General features: G+C 40.6%; 1 protein-coding gene across 3 annotated transcripts in view; it reads left to right on the top strand.

The window, feature by feature from the left end:
• The window catches only part of MPPED2 (metallophosphoesterase domain containing 2), a 174,662-nt gene extending 166,491 nt beyond the window's left edge, over positions 1 to 8,171 (top strand). For 2 of the 3 annotated variants that reach the window (XM_086677766.1, XM_086677767.1), the window contains exons 5-7: positions 278 to 393; positions 3,568 to 3,681; positions 6,776 to 8,171. In XM_086677766.1, coding sequence (XP_086533892.1) covers positions 278 to 393; positions 3,568 to 3,681; positions 6,776 to 6,894 — 349 coding nt within the window. In that variant the 3' untranslated portion in view covers positions 6,895 to 8,171. The remainder of the gene's footprint in view (positions 1 to 277; positions 394 to 3,567; positions 3,682 to 6,775) is intronic. The other variant, XR_015240939.1, reaches the window with a different exon arrangement.
• Positions 8,172 to 20,455: the final 12,284 nt, after the last annotated feature.

Here is a 20,455-nt window from a genome sequence, read left to right on the forward strand (position 1 = left end):
AACATTGTTAAGATTTTGATAGAGGTCGGCTGGGTAGAGTCTCCACTGTAAAGACTCTTGTGCCCCTTTCTGGTTGAACAATTCGCAGGCTCCACACTTGCTTTCAAATGCGTTGGTTTTGAAGCAGTCAACAAAAAAGCATCCTGCTGCCAGGGCCAATCATCAAAAAGAGACAAGAGAGCGATGCAAACCGTGGGGGAATGTGCGCGAGAGAAATATTGTAGAGCAGAAACGTGGCTCCACTGGCCTGATACCGTGTGCATTATCTCCCCCAAAGGACCCCGTGGTTTAATGGATGGGGCTTTAACCTGCCCAGAGGTCAGTCTCTGCTGGACAAGTGGAACCTCATCCCTGAGGGCATCGACATACTCATGACACACGGACCTCCTCTAGGTAAGTGAAGCAAATGTTGTCCTTTTGTCATAATAGATGTCTTTTTCCCCAAGCATAATAAACAATGCTTCAGGGATATAATCATTTCCTTCAAAAAATGAAAAGTGAATACAAAAAGAAAACCCAATGTCTTTAAAGAAACCGGTATGATAATTAAACTCAGCAGTTCTGCTAGGCTTACAGGTGTTTTTGAAATTAAATTTTTTTTTTTTTAATTTAGTTGAGTCAGGGAAAATCAAATCAGTATGGAGCACCACAGTCTTTGGAGCTCAATCATTTATTTTAAGAACTGTATTCACTTTGGAGTAAGGGAAGTGGAGACTGGAGGGAAGAAGGCACAGACCTCTCAATTGCAGGGCTTTTGAATGGCAACGAAATAATGGAAACTTTTGTTTAAAGTAGCTCATTATCCTTTCCCATGTAATAGTGGGACCTGGGAAATCTTTAAAGTTAAACATTTGAGCTGATTATATAAGCAAAGAATCCTTAAAAAAAAAAAAAAAACTAAGGTGTTAAGTGAGGACTTACATTGAAAGTTACTTAAAGATACTCATCCTACAGAATCCTTGAACCTACAGAATCCTCGAAACTACATCCAGGTTTAGATTGCCAGCATGCTTCAAAGCTACCTTTAGTTACGCAGGTTATGGGCCAGAATATGATTTTTTGACTTTTATAATTCTCTTTTAATTATTCATGAACTTGTTATCTCCTTGGCTTAGCCACAGAACATTGTCAAACAGGACTATCACCTGGATCCCCGTTCAACAAAGGTGTAACTCTGGAAATTCAGATGCTTCACTTATAGTAGGAGAGCTTTTCTTTCTTTCTTTCTTTCTTTCTTTCTTTCTTTCTTTCTTTCTTTCTTTCTTTTAGATTGCAGTAAAAAACATATAAGATGAAATCTACACTCTTAATAAATGTTCAAATGCATAATGCTAGCAAAGGTTGGTTTAGAGAAAGGAAGAAAACCCTTGTTACAAAATAAATTATTTTGTCTTTCCCTATGGTTTGAGGTTGTGGTCCATATGACTTCCCTCCTCTGTCAACCTGAAAAATAAAAAATCTAACACACATCCCCTACTGTGAATTTAATCTTTGTAGATATTGTTTCCTCCAGCCCACTTAGGGCTGCTTTCCATCTCTTCCAAGGAAAGTGAGTGCTCTGTGTTTCACATAGAAATAGCAGAAGGGAGGGCCAAGGCGTGAGTCATGGTGGCACATTTTAATGATGTGGAGAAGCAAGAGAAGAGAAGCAGGTTGTGTTGTAGACAGGGGAATTGTCCAGATTTGTACAGGATCTAGCCGTTCCTGACTTTTTCAGTATTTCAGAATCACCACCCCATGTCTTTTTCCCCCTATTCCATCCCATCCCACCCCATGTTTTAAAAGATCACACTTCCAACAACATTTATCATCATAATGAATTAAGCTCCCTATTTTGCAGCCATTAGAGACTAAATCCTGAATTGCTAGCTAAATATTCTGATCAGCCCTGAGTTACCCAGTGAGACCCTACAGAGAGAGCATCTCAGCCAACTCGGTCCTTTCCCTGAGCAGGCTATTCCATGCAGACATGATTCTCCTTGGGCTGTTTATTGTAAACAGGACTTGGATATCCTCAGCACAGACAGCTTTACATGACTGAAGTATTATTTGGAATATAACTTTGAGCAGAACACTTGATTCGCAGACTCATCAGGCCATTAATGTCGGTACAGAAGCAAGTGGTGGTAGTCCTAAGTCTGCATTCTAGCCTCCAAAGAATTGAGACATCCCAGAAACTTTGAATACTACTTTACTTGTAGTAAATATGGAGTAATCCAGAGAGTGGTTGTGCATGTAGCGAAGTAAGTTCTACCTCAAGGAGTTCCACAATAAAAGGTCAGGTGAGGTTTTCATAAGGTAAAGTTGAACCTTAATCAAAGTATGTTATTGGGATTCTTGTGAAAATGCTGGTTTGGGGTGGGGATGGAGAGGGGCCTTTAATTCTTTCCTGTTGAGTAACAATCTCACCGTGAGACTTTACCATCATGGTATAAGCAGGATGCCTTCTCAGGTTGATTGTATATGAAATGAGATAATTTCTTCCTTCAAGGAAAACCCATCCATGATAGAATATGCCAATCACTGTGGATTAAGGATTTTTTTTTTCCCCTAACAAACAGAATTTTGAAACCTCTGGTTGAATTTTTATAGGGCCCCGTTTTCATCTGATGTTCTTTCCAGACTCTCTAGCCACTCCCCACACCCCAGTTAACATGTCTTTACAGAAATGCTCTGTCTTCATTGCTGCAGTTCCGTCAAACAAAGTGGAATAAGCTTATCAGTCCGTTTCTGCCTGATCATTTCTGAATAGTAGAAATCACCAACAGAGCTGTGGTATGGATTCCCACTGATGACGATTTAGCCATTAGTCCAACCTGCCTTCTTTACACCCATCCTGCTCAGGCAAATGGGGTCTATTTCTGGCCATAATCATCCAGATACCTGACTTTTTTTATAATTGATGTCAGTTTTTACAGATTCTCTACATTAAACGTGGAAGTAAGTGGCTTTTACTTTAAAGGTAGTCAATTAGCCCCAGCTGACTGGATGCCACCATGTGGTCACATTGCTGCCTATTGCCAGAGAGGAGACTGGAGGAGGAACTTGCCATTTCCAAGCTTTGGTCATCAAGAACTACCAAGGGTTAAAGTTGATGTACCTGAGGAGAGCAAGGTATCTTGTGGCCAGTTTACAGACAGTCCCTACTAGCCTGTCTTTTTTGAGCCATCTTAGAGGTAAACTGCTATAAGAAAGACGTAATAAAAAAAAGAGAGGAAAGTAACTGAATTGAGAAAGAAAGAGATATTGCAGGACTGCCGGGAATAAATGTCATTAGGCCCATGAAGATTTGAAACCAGGGCTGCATAAATCAAATCCCTTACAGAAAGAAAAAAAAATGTTAATTAACAGGAAGAAAAAAATGGAAACCAAAAAAAAATTTCAAGAACCTAAAGAAGACAAAGTGACAAGTGAAAAGTTCCTTAAAAGCCATTGTGAGCTTTAATGGAGAGGCTAGGATTACAGATAATGTAATAAACCTTCTGTGAGTTATGGCTTCCTGAAAGTCTAAATGAAACCTTACCTGAAGAAGGAAAATTAAGAGTATTGATTGCATTTTGCCCTTAGGTTTTCGAGACTGGGTTCCAAAGGAGCTTCAAAGAGTCGGCTGTGTGGAGCTTTTAAACACAGTCCAGAGGCGAGTCCGGCCCAAGCTCCATGTATTTGGTGGAATCCATGAAGGTAAGACCAGCAGAAAGGCATTCACAAGGTCTTGTATCATTATTCATGATCTCATTCCAGAATGGGGACCTTGGGTACAGTTGGAATGACTGGAACAGTGTTGTCAAACTCTTTTTACCAGTGGCAGAACCTTTTGTAATATCAATTGTTAGGGGAAATACCTGCATGTAAAGCTGATAAATATTTTATATGGAGATTCTCTCTTTTAAGCAGAGTGGAGAGAAAGAAGTAGGTCTGGTTCACCTTACGGAAAACCCAGCAACCCCAACCCCACCCCCACACCCCAAGGCAACTTCTGGAATCTCAGGGCTCTGATGAGGAATGTTTGCTAACCGCCACTGTAGAACAGCCCTGAGGTAAAAAAGGACAAATTCTTTCTTTAAGACATTTAGAAGAAATGGCCTGGATATTAGACTAAACAACTTCCAATGCCTGTTTCTACCTGTAAATATTGTGTTTCATATGGAATACACACAGGACCCAGGAGACAAGACTTTCTTTGAAAAATAACTTTGGACACACAGTGAAAGTTATAGAACAGAAATGGCAGGAACCTGCAGATTTGCAGGTAGTCATTTCCTTATGAACCTCCGAAAACCATTTCAGACTTCTCAGAAATCATCAGCGCTATTAGGTCGGGCTGAGGCTAAAGGGAATAATTAAATCTCCCCCAACTGGAAACTGGTCCAGTTGCCTCTTTCTGCCTTTCAAGGTAGGGTGGAGTCAAGTTCACAGAATCCAAAAGCCTCCCAGGAAACTGTAGGGCTCTAGGTTTCGTCTGTCCTTCCTTTTTTAAACTAGGGTCTTTAGACATACTGTCTAAAGACAAAGCTGTCTTTCAGCAGGCATTAGATTTTTCTTGGCCGCACCAGTATCTCCCGGTTTCACGGGTTTGTGTGCAGTGGTGCGTTTACATAGGCAGCCTCCATATTTTCTACAGCTCCTGCTTACAGCTTGTACTCCGGAGTTCTTTATGAGTCTGCAGGTGAGTTGTTGAGGCCTACGTGTCTGATGAAGCAAGAAAACCAAGTTTGCTTTTCAGAGCCCACAAATCCATTGGCTTCCAGGTTAGGCATTAGAGGCATACGTATTGAAAATCATCCTCCTAATGCCAGAGAAAATTCATCTTGCCCCAAGTGCAGGCACCAGCTGAGTGCATGGAATGCGGGGTGCAGCTCCACAGGAGTGGACATCATCCTACCCTGACTTGGAGTCGTAGTCCCTGAAAAGGAGGGCATTTCTTTAAGGCTTGATACCAGATTGGTGGGGGAGAATGGGTGGGAGTTCATGTCTAAACAGCAGTTCTGGGGGACAGTTATCAGGCTTGAATACCTACAGCATACCTCTGAGTTTGCATTTCATCCGGTTTTTTTTAAATCATTAATTAACTTTAAACTAGCCAGACTATTGGGGAATTCCACTGAAGCCCCAAAATAATAAACTTGCTTAAAAGGGAGGAGATCATATTCAAATAAACTTGTCTCACTTTTATTCACTTAAGACAGCTGAAGAGGGCAGAGAGAGGGCAAATACCAACCTCTTGATGGAGAGAGATAACAAGACTTTATGACCCCAGAACTAAACAGTGCACATTTTAAATGCCTCTTTTCTTTTCTTAAGAGATTTTTCCATTGACCCTCATTAAGCTCTCCACAGGCTTACTTGGAGAAATTTTAGCAAATGGAAAGGAAAAAAAAAAAAAGAAAGAAAGAAAAACCTGTTGTTTCTGTAAGTCCTGATAATTTTTCACGGACATATTTTTTTTATGTCATAAGAGCCTGATACCAACATAGAATTACAAACTTAATTGCAGAGGTTCTCAGGTACATATAGGGTATCCAGGGATATGTGCTATTGCAAACATGCTAAAAATTTCAACGAATTAAAAATTATCAAACTGAGGGGCGCCTGGGTGGCGCAGTCGGTTAAGCGTCCGACTTCAGCCAGGTCACGATCTCGCGGTCCGTGAGTTCGAGCCCCGCGTCGGGCTCTGGGCGGATGGCTCGGAGCCTGGAGCCTGTTTCCGATTCTGTGTCTCCCTCTCTCTCTGCCCCTCCCCTGTTCATGCTCTGTCTCTCTCTGTCCCCCAAAAAATAAATAAACGTTGAAAAAAAAAATTATCAAACTGGAAGGGAGCCCTGGGTGGCTCAGTCAGTTAATGTCTGACTCTTGATTTCAGGTCAGGTCATTGTCTCATGGTTCATGAGTTCAAACCCCACATTGGGCTCTGCGCTGACAGTTTGAGCCTGCTTAGGATTCTCTCTTTCCCCTCTCTCTCTCTGCCCCTCTTCTGCTCTCTAAATAAGCAAATAAATAAATAAATAAATAAATAAACACTTAAGAAAATTATAAAAGGGGCATACATACCAAAGACCCAGAAAAACTTTCTTAACTTTCTTCCAGTAGGTTGCAAGAGATTTATATTCTGCATGTGGGAAGTGTTTTGGCTTGATCCAGTGCCCAGGTGAGCTTAGGAAGCAGGATCTTATGGTGATGTCTCTTCAAATCACTTGGGTGTTCGGTTATTTGACTTTTTTGAGTGAAATGGAATCAAAGCCACACAATTCGAGTAAGTTAAGATCAGTTATCTCCTAGGTAAGGAAGCTGAGCATCCACCCTCCTGGATCCCAGTGCAGTGCTCTCCCCCACGCCCCCCCCCCCACTTGTCCCAAAGCCCATTTGGGATTTGGATGCCTGTGCCCTGAGGAGTCGCTTATGTTACTCATTCTGTTCCCTAGAACTCAATAATTAATGCAGGGCTTTGAAATGAAAATCATATTTTAAAAAGAGGGGAAGAAATGTTTTTTCTTTATTCTCACTAGTAAAGAAATCACAGTCTTTCCCTGACAAATCTAGTGTTTAAATAAGAAAAAAAGAATCACTTTTCTTTGAAGTAGAGGATTCTCCCTTTAAAGAAAACAGAATGTAATTGGAAGGCAGCTTCTGAAAGCTGTTATCATCTGGGGAGGCTTCATTGAATCTCATCTCACTGCCCACTGGCAAAGATTTTTTCAGTTTTCCTTGCCTGACAGCTCACCACTGAGTCACTGTCATTTGTATATATTACAGTAAGCATGACACTCTGTCTCCACAGGTTACGGCATTATGACCGACGGTTATACAACGTACATCAATGCCTCAACGTGTACAGTCAGCTTTCAACCGACCAACCCTCCAATTATATTTGACCTTCCAAACCCACAGGGTTCCTGAAGCTCTAAAAAGCCCAATTGGAATGTGAGGGAAGGTCTATAAACTGTCATTTTTCTAATTATAAACTTACATTCTCTTACTTGTTTATTTCCAAATCCTGTGAGTTCTTTTTGTGAATTACTGGAACACAAATGACTCTAGAGGTTGTGCTTCTTTATTTTTTTTTAAATGGGGCGTCCATTCAAAATGAAAGGAGCATTGTGAATTTGTAAAATGACTTCCGTTTTCTCAAAGGCCACGCCATTGTAAATTGTTAGTATTCGCCAAAGGACAGCCAAGCTTTCTTTTTAAAAGGTGATGAAAGTCTTATTTTAATATGCTTTAAGCTGGAAGAAAAAGAAAAAAAAAAGAAAAGAAAAAAGAAACAGGTAGGTAGTGTTTTAAAAACCACCCAGATTTGCACAACTGTTTAAGAGTATTGTTTGAAGTGTTTTATTTTTTGGTGTTTTGTTATTGCTGTTGTTTTCTTGGTAATGCTTCTTTTTTGCAGACGTGGCCTGGATTTATAACAATCTTTTCGGCAAAAGTAGGCGTGGAAAAGACTTCTCTTCACACTCTCACTATAAAGAAAGCTGCATCCGGAGAAGAAAACGACCCTCGTTTAAAGGATGGCTTAGCTAGTGAGATCCATGTTGTGGTTATACAAGGTCTCATTGTTTGTTTGTTTTCTTTTAAATTATTTTAGCTTTAAAAATATGGAAATGGAATCTGTCAAGAGCAGGTATTTCACGCAGTTAAAAAAAATTGAGCGCGCAGACTCCTTTTCAGTATGGGTTTATATATATAAATATTTTTTGTGTATTATGACTAAGTTAGGAGTTTAATATTGCCAAGGACAGTACAACTGCAAAGCGATGCTTTATAGCAGGGCATCGCAAGTCCGAAGGGGCTGACACATTTTCTTAGAACTCAAGATCTCAAAGAACTTGAGTTAAATCTAGGTTACAGTTACAGGCGTGTACAGACTGATACATGGATGCAATGGAAGGTAACTAAAATAAGGCTTAGTTGTCCTTTATATTTAAATACCCTGAATTGTCTTCTTACTTCCTCTCCCTCCCCCCATTTTGCACTGTGTGTCGATGCAATCTTCGCTAGCACAAAATATTGTCGCTAATAGTCATTTCTGTTTTCCCATTGTAAATGCTGTTAAGCTTTATCCTATTTTATGTTACCTTGTTAATGAAATTTAGGAAAGCAGTTGTTTCTTTTAAATTTATTGTGATATTCTATATCTAGCGGCCTTTATATGCAAATAAAATTGCAAGATTTTTAAATCTGTCCTGTTTGGAGGGTTGGCTAGGAGGATGGTGGTTTAATCCCCAGCTGGGGAAAGGGGGTGGATTTATTCATATGCAACATTAGCACTCCCTCTCAGGAGAATTAGAATAAGTGCTTTTTTTTTTCTGATTTTCAATAAGTCTTTTATTGCCCACCTTTCCCAGGCTGGCAGGTAGATCGATAAGGCACTCTGTCTACTCTTTCCTTCCATCGCACTGTCATATACCTTGCTGTAGGTTTCAGAGAGTGAATATCTCGTCTCGGCCATTGTAATTTCTATAGGAAGGGTCCCGGTGCAGTGGAGGCTGGAGATGCTATTGTGGATGTGCGGTAGTGAGAAGGTGAACCAATGGGTAATAGAGTGGCCACTACACAGTCTCCCCAGGAGCAGTTACCATCGCCTCCTCACTGTTTTATTTATTTATTTATTTTTATTGACGTCCATCGCTAAAATGATATGGTAGCCAGGAGGCCCGAAGCAGTGGTGGGGTGTGAAAAATAAAGTTATGTCTTTTTTATTTTCTCTGGAACAGCCATTGAAGAAAAGCGACATGATCTTGAATCTGCAGTGTATCCCAAAGTCTATGTTCCAGTGCCCATCGGATTGTATTCTGACACATCTTCCTTCCCTCCTCCCATTGTGGACTCTTTGGTGTCATTGCTGAGGAGAATTTTTGATTTCAGTACCAGCAGGGTAGAGAGAGTGTTTTAGGCCAGAATTCCAGCTCAGATGCCCATGTAATCATCGGGGGCTATCATAGTTGTTAATATTTATTAAGTGTCTTAGATGCCACCCAGAGCCTGTGGTGGGTGCTTTGGTCTGAGCTCCCTTCCTGAGCAGAGGTGGTCCATGACCAGAGTAGCCATGATGGGCCAAAAGAGGTCAAAAGAGGTTAACTGTGAGAGGTTAACAGCCCTCCTCTGATCTGCTACATCAGTAGAAGAAGGTGTTGACTTCATGGCACTCCCTAGGGAGCTGGAGTGAGAGGTGACTGAATGGAAATTTCATCTGGTTACCGAACAAGGAGCTAAGCTCAGACTTCTGGAAAAGCAGGCTTTCCAGAGACAGGTGGATGATCACGATGACAAGTGTGCATGCACAGCCCTTGACAGCATGTCTGGACCCAAACTAATTAAGCTAAGCACTTACCAAAATTGCTTTCCATTGTGAGTGGGCAGGAAGCAGTCCAGCCTGCTAAATCTACAGGCTAGACTGGCTCATGGTCCAGGTTCACCACTCTGTATGTATGAACTACCTCCAGGAGGGCCCGAATGACCGTCCAAAGGCCTGAAGCTTTCTCCACTGGGCCTTCTAACAAAGGAACATTTGAAATAACTCTTACAAATTGGCACTTTCCACTCTTTCATCACCAGGCACTCTGCTGAGCGGGTCTCCTATGTTGTTTCTAATACTCACAAAACCCTGGGAGAGGTCACGTAAGCCCCACTTTATAGATAGGAAACCAAGGCTCCAAAAGTTAAATAAATTTCCCTAGGAAAATGGAAGGTTCAAGACCAGGTCTGTCTGAATTCATAGCCTCTGCCCTTTTTATCACCCTGCCTCTGGACTAGAAAAGTTGATGCCCTTCAGCAGCTGATGGAAAACTGATAAGGGCCTGGGGACGTTTCTTATCATGTATGTATGAGCTATTGGAGCATCCTTCAGTGTGGCCTTATATCATCAAATTGGACCACTTCCTTTCTGCTTGAGGCACACAGCACGGTGCAGTGGATAGGAGCACAGAGCCTGGAGTCCGTGTGCCTGCCCAAGCCCCAACCCCTCCTCCAGCTGTCTCTGATGCCTTTGCTTGGGTACTTAGCATCACTGTAAAGTAGGGCTGATGATGAAGTTGTTGTAAGTTGTGATACGGAGATCACCGCCTGGCATCCAGTTTGTTAAATAAGGTCCCCCATGCTGCCTTGAGATTCTCCAGGTAGGACCTGTCTATTGCCTCCTCACCCTTGAGAGCCCCAGTAGCATTATTTCCAAGAGAGTGTATTTGTTTGCATTCCTTGGAAACTATAATCAACCTCTTTGTAAACTATGAAGAACCCCAAGGGCATTTGTGAGAGGCAGATAAGGGGGCCTGACTTTTCAGTTTGGGGATCATATTTTGCAAATCCCTTCTAATCTCAGGAGAGGAAGGGGGTCTGTACTCTTCGGAGTTGCTTTAAATGCCACCCGTTGATCTTAGCATCTTTCTCCCTGTGGAGTCTTTACATTCCATATCACCATCTCCTTCAAGCTCAATTACTGAATTTTTTCTCTACATTTTCTCCCAATCCCCTTTTGTCTTATATAGATGATGGGGGGTTGCTGAAATCCCCTTAAGAGGCAGGTCACTGTTATTCTGACAGGTGGCCAGCGTTAAGCCTGCCTTCATCTCCATCACTTAAGTAAATAAATACTGTGACCCAGGTCTTAAGTAGGGAGAAACAGAAGCTGGGAGGATTTGGGATTTGTCACTTGCAGATAAAACACTTGCTGTGCCCAGAATAATGCCCCCTCCCCCAACCCTCTGCCAGCAAGGATGTGCTGCTCCAGTGGAGTGAACATCCATCTTTTATTTTGGTTTCCCAGTATCTTTTTGTGCCCTGTTCCCACTTTCCTAAAAGTTTTAAGTACATTTTGTTTAATTATTAAACCAAAGTGAATTAAGGTCTACTTTGTTTTGAGAATTTGGCTGTAAGCTGAGGCATTTGGAAACACTGCTGGGCATGGAACAGGAGGCAATGGGATGTGGGGAGGGTTCCAGGACTGGACATTCTTAATGGGTGGTTTTAGAGAAGGTATCCAACCCACTTCTGGATGTCAGCTTCCTAATGCAAAATGTTTTTTCTTTTACTTTGTGATAAAGTAGCAAGATTGCTGCCTGTGTCCACTCTGACAAGGCTCTTGCAGAAGTTTAGAGCTGTTTTCTCTTCCTTTTCAAGATGTCACCTCTACCATTTTGTTCCTATCCTGCCTTTCCATGGAAGAGATAACCATACTGATTCAAAAACCTCTCTGATAAATCTTCCTCTTCCCTGGTGCCCATTGTAAAGTCGGCCTCTACAACTCACAAGAAGTTCAGAGAGGGTCAGTAGCACCACCATGGTCACAGAAAATCAAGAGATAGCCCCACATTGGCATTTGGGCTCTTAACTTTGAGCATGAACTGCTTTTTCAGTTTGATATTCAGGAATAATCAAAGATGGAGAGATCGATTTGGCCAGACATAATGTGATTTTGTAGCAGAGAAAAACATGCCATCTGTGACTTACTATTATTATACCAGATTATTTAAAAAACAAAACAAAACAAAACTTAAGAATCTGACCTCCAGGTGTTCCCAAGAAGATTCACTTTCTTTTCCCTCAACTAGTCCACATATAACAGTTCTGATGGGCACCCAATTCCTCCTCCCACAAGAGAGATGTTGCTCTTTGTCACATGTTTTGACACACATGTTTATGTCCAGTCTGGAAGACATTGGGTATCAGTAAGAACCCCTGACTTTGAAATTGGATGTGCTTGCCTTCAGATCTCACTGATGGCTGTCTACCATCTGGGTAACCTTGGACATGCTACTCTACTTCCCTCAGGCTCAGACTCCACACCTGTATAATGGGGATAATTCCTACTTCATGATGGATTTGTCAGAATTGATATGATAATATCACTAAGTTCCTGGGCCCAGGGAGCTATTATAATACACAGAAGATTTTATTGTGCTGTCATTCATAGTTTCTTAAAGCAAAAGAAAAAAGAGAGAGGGGGCAGAAGGAAACATTTAGCTTCTTTTTCCAGGTTATTCGGAGCCCCTCACAAGAGAAAGTGAATTCCTTCAACTGGACCGAGTCAAGGTTGTAGAGCTACAAACTCAAGCCATACATAAATCGAACTTTTTAAATTCCTCCCTCTCTCTCTCTAAACTATAAGACAAAACATTTGTGGTAGGTTCTTCTTGACTCCTCCTCATTTCCTTCCTGAATTAAGGATGTCTTACAAGACAAAAATCTTGAGGTAAAAGGCCTTTCATATCTGAAAGCATCTATATCTGGGTAATGGTGAGAGAGAGAAATGCATTTCCATTAGGAAGCATGGCCACAGTGGTACTAAAAGCACGAACAGACTAAACACGCGAAGGCAGAGAGCCTGCACCCATCAATCAGCTTTGATTTTTATGAAGCCACGGTTACCATGCGGTGCATCCGAGTGCTCTCAGAGCCCGCTTACCAGGGGAAGGGGCCTGTAATTTCATAGCCCATTTCTGTCCTGACCTTAGTGGCTGACCTTGAGAATAGGTTGAGTTTTTCAGTAGAAGCTTCTGAAATAGCAAATGACTTGGAACCCAAATGCTCCATGCTTGGGCTCACCAACATGCCCTTGCATACACTGGCTATAATGCTTAGGTACCAGCTACTTAATTCTTAAAAAGGACTCATATTTCCTGGAAGCCTTCCCTGAATCCCCCTACTCATACCCAGAACACTTCTTTTTGGTACTGCCATAGCCCCCACAAGCATTTCTACCTATACCATGTTCTGATTGTTGCTTGTCTGCCTGCAAGCTACATGAGGTCAGCGGCCAGGTCTTCTGTTACTGCATTCCCAGCATCTAGGTCTGAAGAATGCTTTCTCAATGAATTAATCAATGTTTGGCAGACAATAGCCAGGTATGTGAGAAAGGTAGGAGAAACTAAGCACAGATGAAATCGACAGACATCTGAACACTGTAGGGCCAGTGGTGTACTCGTAAGCTTCAGCAGCAAAACTCCATTCTTGTCACTAAAGGTCCTTGTAATTTGGTGAAGAAAACAAGATATTGCCACATGAAGCTAAATAGCAGTTAAGATTTAAATAATAGTACAAAACAGCAATGAAAGGAAATCAGGGCCTGTGATAGTCAGGTTTGTCCAGTTCTGTGAGTAGCCATTGTTATGAGAAGTGCCAGCTGGGGATTTAAGTCTCAGACAAGGCACTGGCAGCTAACCCAGGAGAGGGAGTCTGAGTGATAATGATAATGTCAGTCCCATGCAGCTTCATTCCTGCAGGAGAAAAACCGGTCTGGCCAGTGGCAATTCCAAGTGTGTCACGTAGCTGGTTTGTTTTCTTAATTTACTCTATGAAATGGTTTTCTCTAATGGCATGCCATTGACGAAATGCACCATAATGTCTCCATCCATCACCTCCAAATGCTTTTGCATGCATCAGTTGTTGACTTGTTTTCTCCCGTTCAGCACATAAATGAGAGGAATGATTTATCCAAGGCCACCAGTTACTCTTATGTGGAATCTGAAATAGCTCTCTGGAGAAATACTGCACTAAGCACATGTTTCTTTATGCTGTTCTCAACTTGTGTTAGAGGGTGACTTTGGCCTGGGCTGTACTGCTGTCTTTCTGACCAGTGTTTCCCGGGTAGCTAGTCCAGGTGTCCCCTGTGGTCTGTGACTCTCAGATGTAAGAGCTTGTGTTCCTGTGGGTGTGACCACTAAGTTTGGATTACGGGATATGGCAGCCAAGGCTTTGGCCTTTGAAGCTGTGTATGGGCATTTGAACAAGCAGTGATTCCTCCCCCCCCCCCCCCCCCCATGAGCTCTCTTGAAGTCACACTCACCAGGAAGAGAAAAGGTATTTCATGCATGAGTGCAGTTCCCTTCCTTCTTTCAATTTGCCCCACTTCCTTGAACTCTCCATGCTGGAGACTTCTGGCCCCTAACCCCTCAGTTTTGCATAGATTGGGAGATCAGAAATAGAAGATAAACAGGAACATCAAGATAATTCTTATCTGCTGCAGGTTCCTTGAGCGGAGGCATAGGCATACATTCTCTAAATAAGGTCTTTAAGTACTAACTCGAACATGAGAAGGGGCACCTCCACAAAGTTTTTGTCTTATTAGATGATGGTGATAATGAAATTAACAGTTAGAAGCATCAAATAATACAGAGACCCTGAAATGTTAAACACAGTACTCCTATCTGTAGCATTAATAAATTGTGGCGAGATTTGAAATACTAGGTTTATCTTAATTCTTAACGTAAAAAGTTGAAAAATACAGCTTGGAGAGTTTCACCTGAGAAATTTGTTTAAATATATTTCATAGAAATAAGAAATAAGAAAAATGATACTTTTCACTTTGTATTAAAGTTTCTGTCGTGAAAGTGTGTGTGTGTGTGTGTGTGTGTGTGTGTGTGCACGCGCACGCGCGTGCACGTGTGTGTGTCTACTTCAACAATATTATGCCCAATATATAACCAATTAACCTTTTTCCTTGACTGGCTATATTTCTGGTTACCAATGCAATTGAAATAAGATGTACAGAAGGGTAAGAACTTTCCTTATATTGTTTTCTAAAGGACTAAATAATGAAAATTAAAAATCTGGAGATAATCATAAGACCACTAGTTGCCATGGGAGTGATATGTTGGTTTCACATCATATGAATGGAAGCTATGTGTTCTGCAAAGACTCAGAAACTAAGGTAGATGGGCGAGTATTTCTCCTGCATTTGCATTTAACAGGTCACCTTCCCGACGAAAGGTGAGGTCTATGGGTTTCACATCCAGGAATGGCAGTAAAATTATTTGAGTTTAGAGATTGCTCAGATAAATTTACTCAATAAAAAAATAAAGTGCGGATGGAGGAGTGGGAGAAGGAAGGAGAGAAAGCAAGAGATCTGGATCCAAACCTGAATGAACCTTTTGACTTCCCAGGTTAAGAGGTGTGACCTGTGCATGTCGTTTGATCACTTTCTTTCTCTAAACTATGAATCGATAGATTTTTCCTCTCTGATGTTAGGACACCCTCGGACAAAGGGGGCAAGTGAGTTGCCTGGTGGTTTCATTAATAGGAGGTCTGCTGGCTTTTGTGGGGGAAAGGAGAGCCAGACCCCTCATCACAGTCTCTATGTGTTGGCTTTTTCCAACACAGTCAACACAATGGCACATGGGAACCTATTTGGTGAGGATGTTCCTCTTACAGAAGACTTTTCCTAAGAAATAAATTATGTATCTCTGGCGAAGTGACAATTTGCAGGCTATTCCAGCTATACTTGTGGATTCAGCAGTATCCCATTTATTGATATGAATATTTATATCCACACCAGTAGTGCTGCGGTTGTTGGTAGTATTTGCAGTGAATGGCTTGGTTGGGATGCTGAGGACATCACCTACTGTTTGTAAAGCTCAGCATTCTCAAAGCTATTTAAAGAACCCCTTCATCCCTACCACTCTGGCCCAGTGTTAAAAGTAATTCAATAGAGGCATTCTCCTTTCATTACCACCCCACCCTCCCCCAAATAATTACTGCTGACCTAGAGGCCTTCTGGAGGTAGATGTATGTTGGTCATTTTTGTTTTTTTATGCAGTTCCCTTTCATCTGAAAATTTTGTAAAATTGTAATTGTCTTTCCCCAGTTGAATCTTTATACAGTTCTTTTAGTTTGCTACAAAAATGTTTCTACTACTTCCCTGAAGAGATTCTGTTTTAGTCCTTATTTTAATTTTTTTTAACGTTTATTTATTTTTGAGACAGAGAGAGACAGAGCGTGAGTAGGGGAAGGGCAGAGAGAGAGGGAGACACAGAATCTGAAACAGGCTCCAGGCTCTGAGCTGTCAGCACAGAGCCCGACGCAGGGCTCGAACTCACAGACTGCGAGATCATGACCTGAGCCGAAGTCGGATGCTTAACCGACTGAGCCACCCAGGCGCCCCTAGTCCTTATTTTAGAAAGGAGGTTTGGAAGTGGGGTGGCACACCCAATAGATGTCTTTCAGGTGTTTTTAGTGGCCAGGAACATATAGCTGGGGGATATTAGATTGAGGCCAGGGAAGCAAATCTATATCTCTACATCCATGCACCAGATAACTAATATTTATCGTGTAGGCACTCTGTTTAGCCTAAGTCCTCAGCCCAGAGTTGGGCCAAAGAGAGTCTGCAACCAAAGCTTTAACTACCTGGTCTAACCTGAATCAGAGCAAATGTACCTGTGTTCCTCCAAGTGAAGTGTTTGAAAATCAGTGATGCTACTCCATTTTCTCCACCTGCTGTCCTGTAACACACAGGCTCAATCTCCTGTAGCGGCTTTTGCTGACCACAGCTTACATTTCATAACTTTCATTTTTGGGCCATGATGTGTGTAAACAGAAACTGTGTCAGTAAATTCATTTAAGAAGGTTTGATGACAAATATGTTTTATTGGAAAAAGAAATGAATACAAAGCAATTGGCCTTTGGATCATGTAGTTAGGAGTGCATGTCTATAAGCCAGAGAAGTCTGGCTAATGTTACATCTCAAAAGTTAAAGTTTTAGGCCTTTTGACGCTTTCAAAGTTTGGATGATATGTCTTAAAACAGATATACACTCTCTATTCTTCAAGGATTTAGAACTTCACTGGCTAAAACTAACATTGATATCAGCAAAGTATGTTGAAAGGGACACCCACATAATGAAGAATGGAATATAATTCCCATGGTTCTGGACCTTAACTACTTTAAAGCTTTGAGACAGTTGCTGAATTTTCCTAATGTTTTAGGATCCCTCCTTTTTCTCCCAAATAAGTCAGTCACAAAACTCCTCTCCACAAATATGTCTCTCTAATTGCAATTAAAGAATTAATTACAAACTCAAGACTTTGCATATTTCTTCACAACAGTGCTAAATTTCAAGACTCTATTTGTGAGGCCGAGATATATATATTCTTTTTTTTTTCCAGAAATATTCTGTCTTTTTTAAAAGTATCTTAAAGGTTAGAGATTATGGCCATAATTTGATTTCCACAATTTATAATCTTTAGCTGGTAGTTCAGCCTTTTTTTTTTTTTTTTTTTTTTTGAGATTCTACTGAGGTCTTCATTGCAAATGAAGTCTCTCTAATCTTCACCATTGTCCATTTACACATGAGTAAATATGTTAAACTATTCGTAAAATGATAGAATAATTCTGAAGATAAATGCAAAATGACTTTTACGAAGACCCGAAACAGTACATTACATTCTACTCTGAGTAATGTCTGCCAACATTCCAGAGGCCGGGGATTTGATAAAACACCAATTTAAAGGATGGGGAGAAATGATTCTGTGAGTGAAGAATTCCAGTTCCTTGGTTTGGAAGTCTAATTCTAGAGGGAAGGCGAAACATACAATTTTTTCTTACCTTTGTAATTCAGCAATTCCTAAGCTAATAAATTAGAGTAAGTGGTTAGTCTGAGACATAGAGAAAATTGGATACAGCATGAAAAATTAACAGCAGTGTTAATGAGAAAATGGTTGGCTTATAAGTCCTATGCTTGAATTTAGTATGCAGAGTGATTAGGTCTTCATAAAGTTGTTTATTATTATTTAAAAAAAAGTATTCGATCTCTTTTTAATGTTTCCAGATCCTACCAAGGTCAAAGAAGACAATCTCTGCTTTGTCACATTATGTTCTGGTATAAGGGTTGATAGTTTAATGAAATTGTTATAGAAGAGCCAGCAGCCAGTGTGCATCAGACTTGTGTGTGTCACTGGGAGAGCATCTTTCACAAACAATTAGCTCTTTATAAGACATATGATAGTCCTCACATTTATCATATATGTCCCATGCCTCCTGAATAAAAACACCATTTGCAACCAACCAAAATTAATCTGGGTCCAGTTGAAGAGAAGGAAGTCAACCCCTAGTTCCTTGTGGGGAGTTAACTCTTTCAAGTCTGATACATACCATTTTATGCTCTTTAGTTGGTAGATCTTTACCCATTTGTACTAGCAAAGGGCTATTTCTTATAGTAAAGGAAGTTTAATACATCTCTCTTGTCTAAGTGATACTGGATAGGAACCAAAATTCACTCTAATTCACTTTGAAAAAAGGTGGGGAGGGTCATTTAAAGGATACAGACATAATAAATGCAAGAAACAAGCAAGCCTAGCAAGAGAACAAACCAAGAATCTTGAGGCACTTCAGTAGTAGTTGTTCATGGATCTTTTATCTGATGCTTAATAAAAAATATTATCTGATCATCTTCTTCATAATCAAGGAATTGGTACCCCAGGTCATGTGTCCAGCCCCGATATAATCAGCAGTAGAGTCACGTAAAACCTAGAGCCACCCCTTTGGGGAACGAGTGGAATAGGTTGGGTTTAGGTCAACAGTATACTAATGAGGACAAACATTACATATTCTTGTCCAAAGCCCCACACAATTTCATCCCTAGCACCTTCCCAATAACTCATTGGTGTGGCCATGAAGATTAGCTGGAAGAATATAAGTGATAGAGGTAAGTCTGTCTCTGCTATGGAAAGGGAAAAAGGCTACAATAATTCATAGCCCTTGATGTGGTCATAGGAATCATAGTACCCCATGTTTATTTTTAAGGATAATGAGTTATTAAAAAATCCCCAGGCCAATTTTCCTTGTTTCCTACAAATTAGAGAAATAGATTAGTGAAACTCAAGGAATAAATCATACCAGCTAATCTATGAAGCATCTCTTGCAAGATGTTTTGCCCTGCCCATATTAAAGATCCATAATAGACAGATTTTTAGTCACATGGTTAAGCTAAGTCATACGGTATATGGTTGAAAAGATGAATCTGAGATGATAATGGTGGCGAATAGTTCACATTTTTAGTATCATGTTTGGAACACGGGATTTGGGGCCAAGCAGATTTGGTTCAGGACAAGATTCCATCACTCACTAGCTATGAGATTTTGATCAAGTTTTAATCTCTTTGAGCCTCAGTTCCCTCCTCATTAAAATGAGTGATAACAGTACTGATCTCATAAGATTATTGAAAGGAGTCAATGCGAAAATGGATGCAAAGAGCTTAGCATGGTGCCTGGCACATATGTGCTACCATTATCAAATCATTTATTAGACCTTTTTATATATTCCAATGGTTGATTTATAACGTATCTCCCTTGTCCTTTTCTACACTCTTTAAATTCACTCTGCATGTGCATGCATAACTTTTCTAAATAAGCAAACAAAAAAAAAGAACATTTGATTAGTGATTGAGATGAAGATGATTGTGTGTACTGGGCACTGAAATAGAAATGTGAACAAAGAAAGAATGGAAGCTGGTCAGATGTAGGAAGTTGTGACTCTGAGTTTGCAAGTAAACCTGAGATTTCCTTCAATAAATTTGGTTTCCTCCTCGGTCTCCTTGTTTTGTTAAGCTGAAATACAGAAAGAGAAGGCACTTGTTCAAGACCAGCTCTGAGAACCAAACCACCGGCCACTTGCAAAACTTAAATTTATAGCACCCATAAAATATATAGTTATTATGTACAAGCATAAGGAATAAGCAGTCTCGAGGATAAGAAATTTAATAAAAATTGCAGATACAGCCAGCTGCTAAAGGCTGGAATGGGAATATTTTCAGCAGTGGATATGTGCCGCCATCAAATGCTTAAATCCATACGGAAGGGGCATTCAAAAGGCTGTTGAGGGGTCAAGTTGCTCCAAGTATTTTGCAAGGTTATATTGTCCATGAATGAATGATTTTACTCAGGGGAGTCAGAGGACAGAGTACTCTCTTAGTCCCCAAGGAGTCTTATCTGTTGTGACTAGCAAAAACCCCAAGTAGGAAGATGGGTCAGCGATCTGAAATCCAGGCCTTGCTGGAATGCGTTGATCCTTAGAAGTAAGCGTCTCAGTATGATAAATACGAACTCTTCAAGCCCGTTAGGGAATGGAAATTTAAGAACCGGTTAGGTCAAAGATCAGGAAATTTATGACGATTATCTGCGGTTACAGTGTAGAGTGTTTGAGGATGGTTTAAGCCAAAGAGTCCAGTGCCTGTAAATCTTGAGAGTGATATTAATACCTCTGTGAGCATGTGTGTACAACGTTTCTGAAAAGATTAATTGCAAAGGCCAGTTCCCAGGAAAGACAAGCAGGTAATTGGCATTTAATTAATGAGAATAAGTTATATTAAATTAAAGACTTAAAATCCTTGATTATTTATCTTCCTGTAGCCAGTGTGACAATCTACTCTTAGATTATTAACTCAGCACTGTTTTTCAAGAGGTCAAACTGAACCTTCTGTACAGACTGTATAAATAAGAGTATGTTTGCATCTCAACCATGGGAACAAAATAACTTTTGGGAAATCACAGAGGGCTTTTTTTTTTTAAATATAAATACTTTCTTGAAAATTAAATCTAGCTGAGGATTCAAGGTATTCCCAGGCATCTAGAATCAGAAGAATTGACATGAACTATTGTGTAGTAGAAAGGTTGTGAGCTTGAGGGTCAGTCTGACCTGGGGGTAAGTCCTGGCTCAGCTTCATATTAATTACATAACCTTGGGCATATTATTAAAA

This window comes from Puma concolor, chromosome D1, assembly GCF_028749965.1.
Source record: "Puma concolor isolate L17-30 chromosome D1, mPumCon1.1.hap2, whole genome shotgun sequence".
NCBI classification, from domain to species: domain Eukaryota; kingdom Metazoa; phylum Chordata; class Mammalia; order Carnivora; family Felidae; genus Puma; species Puma concolor.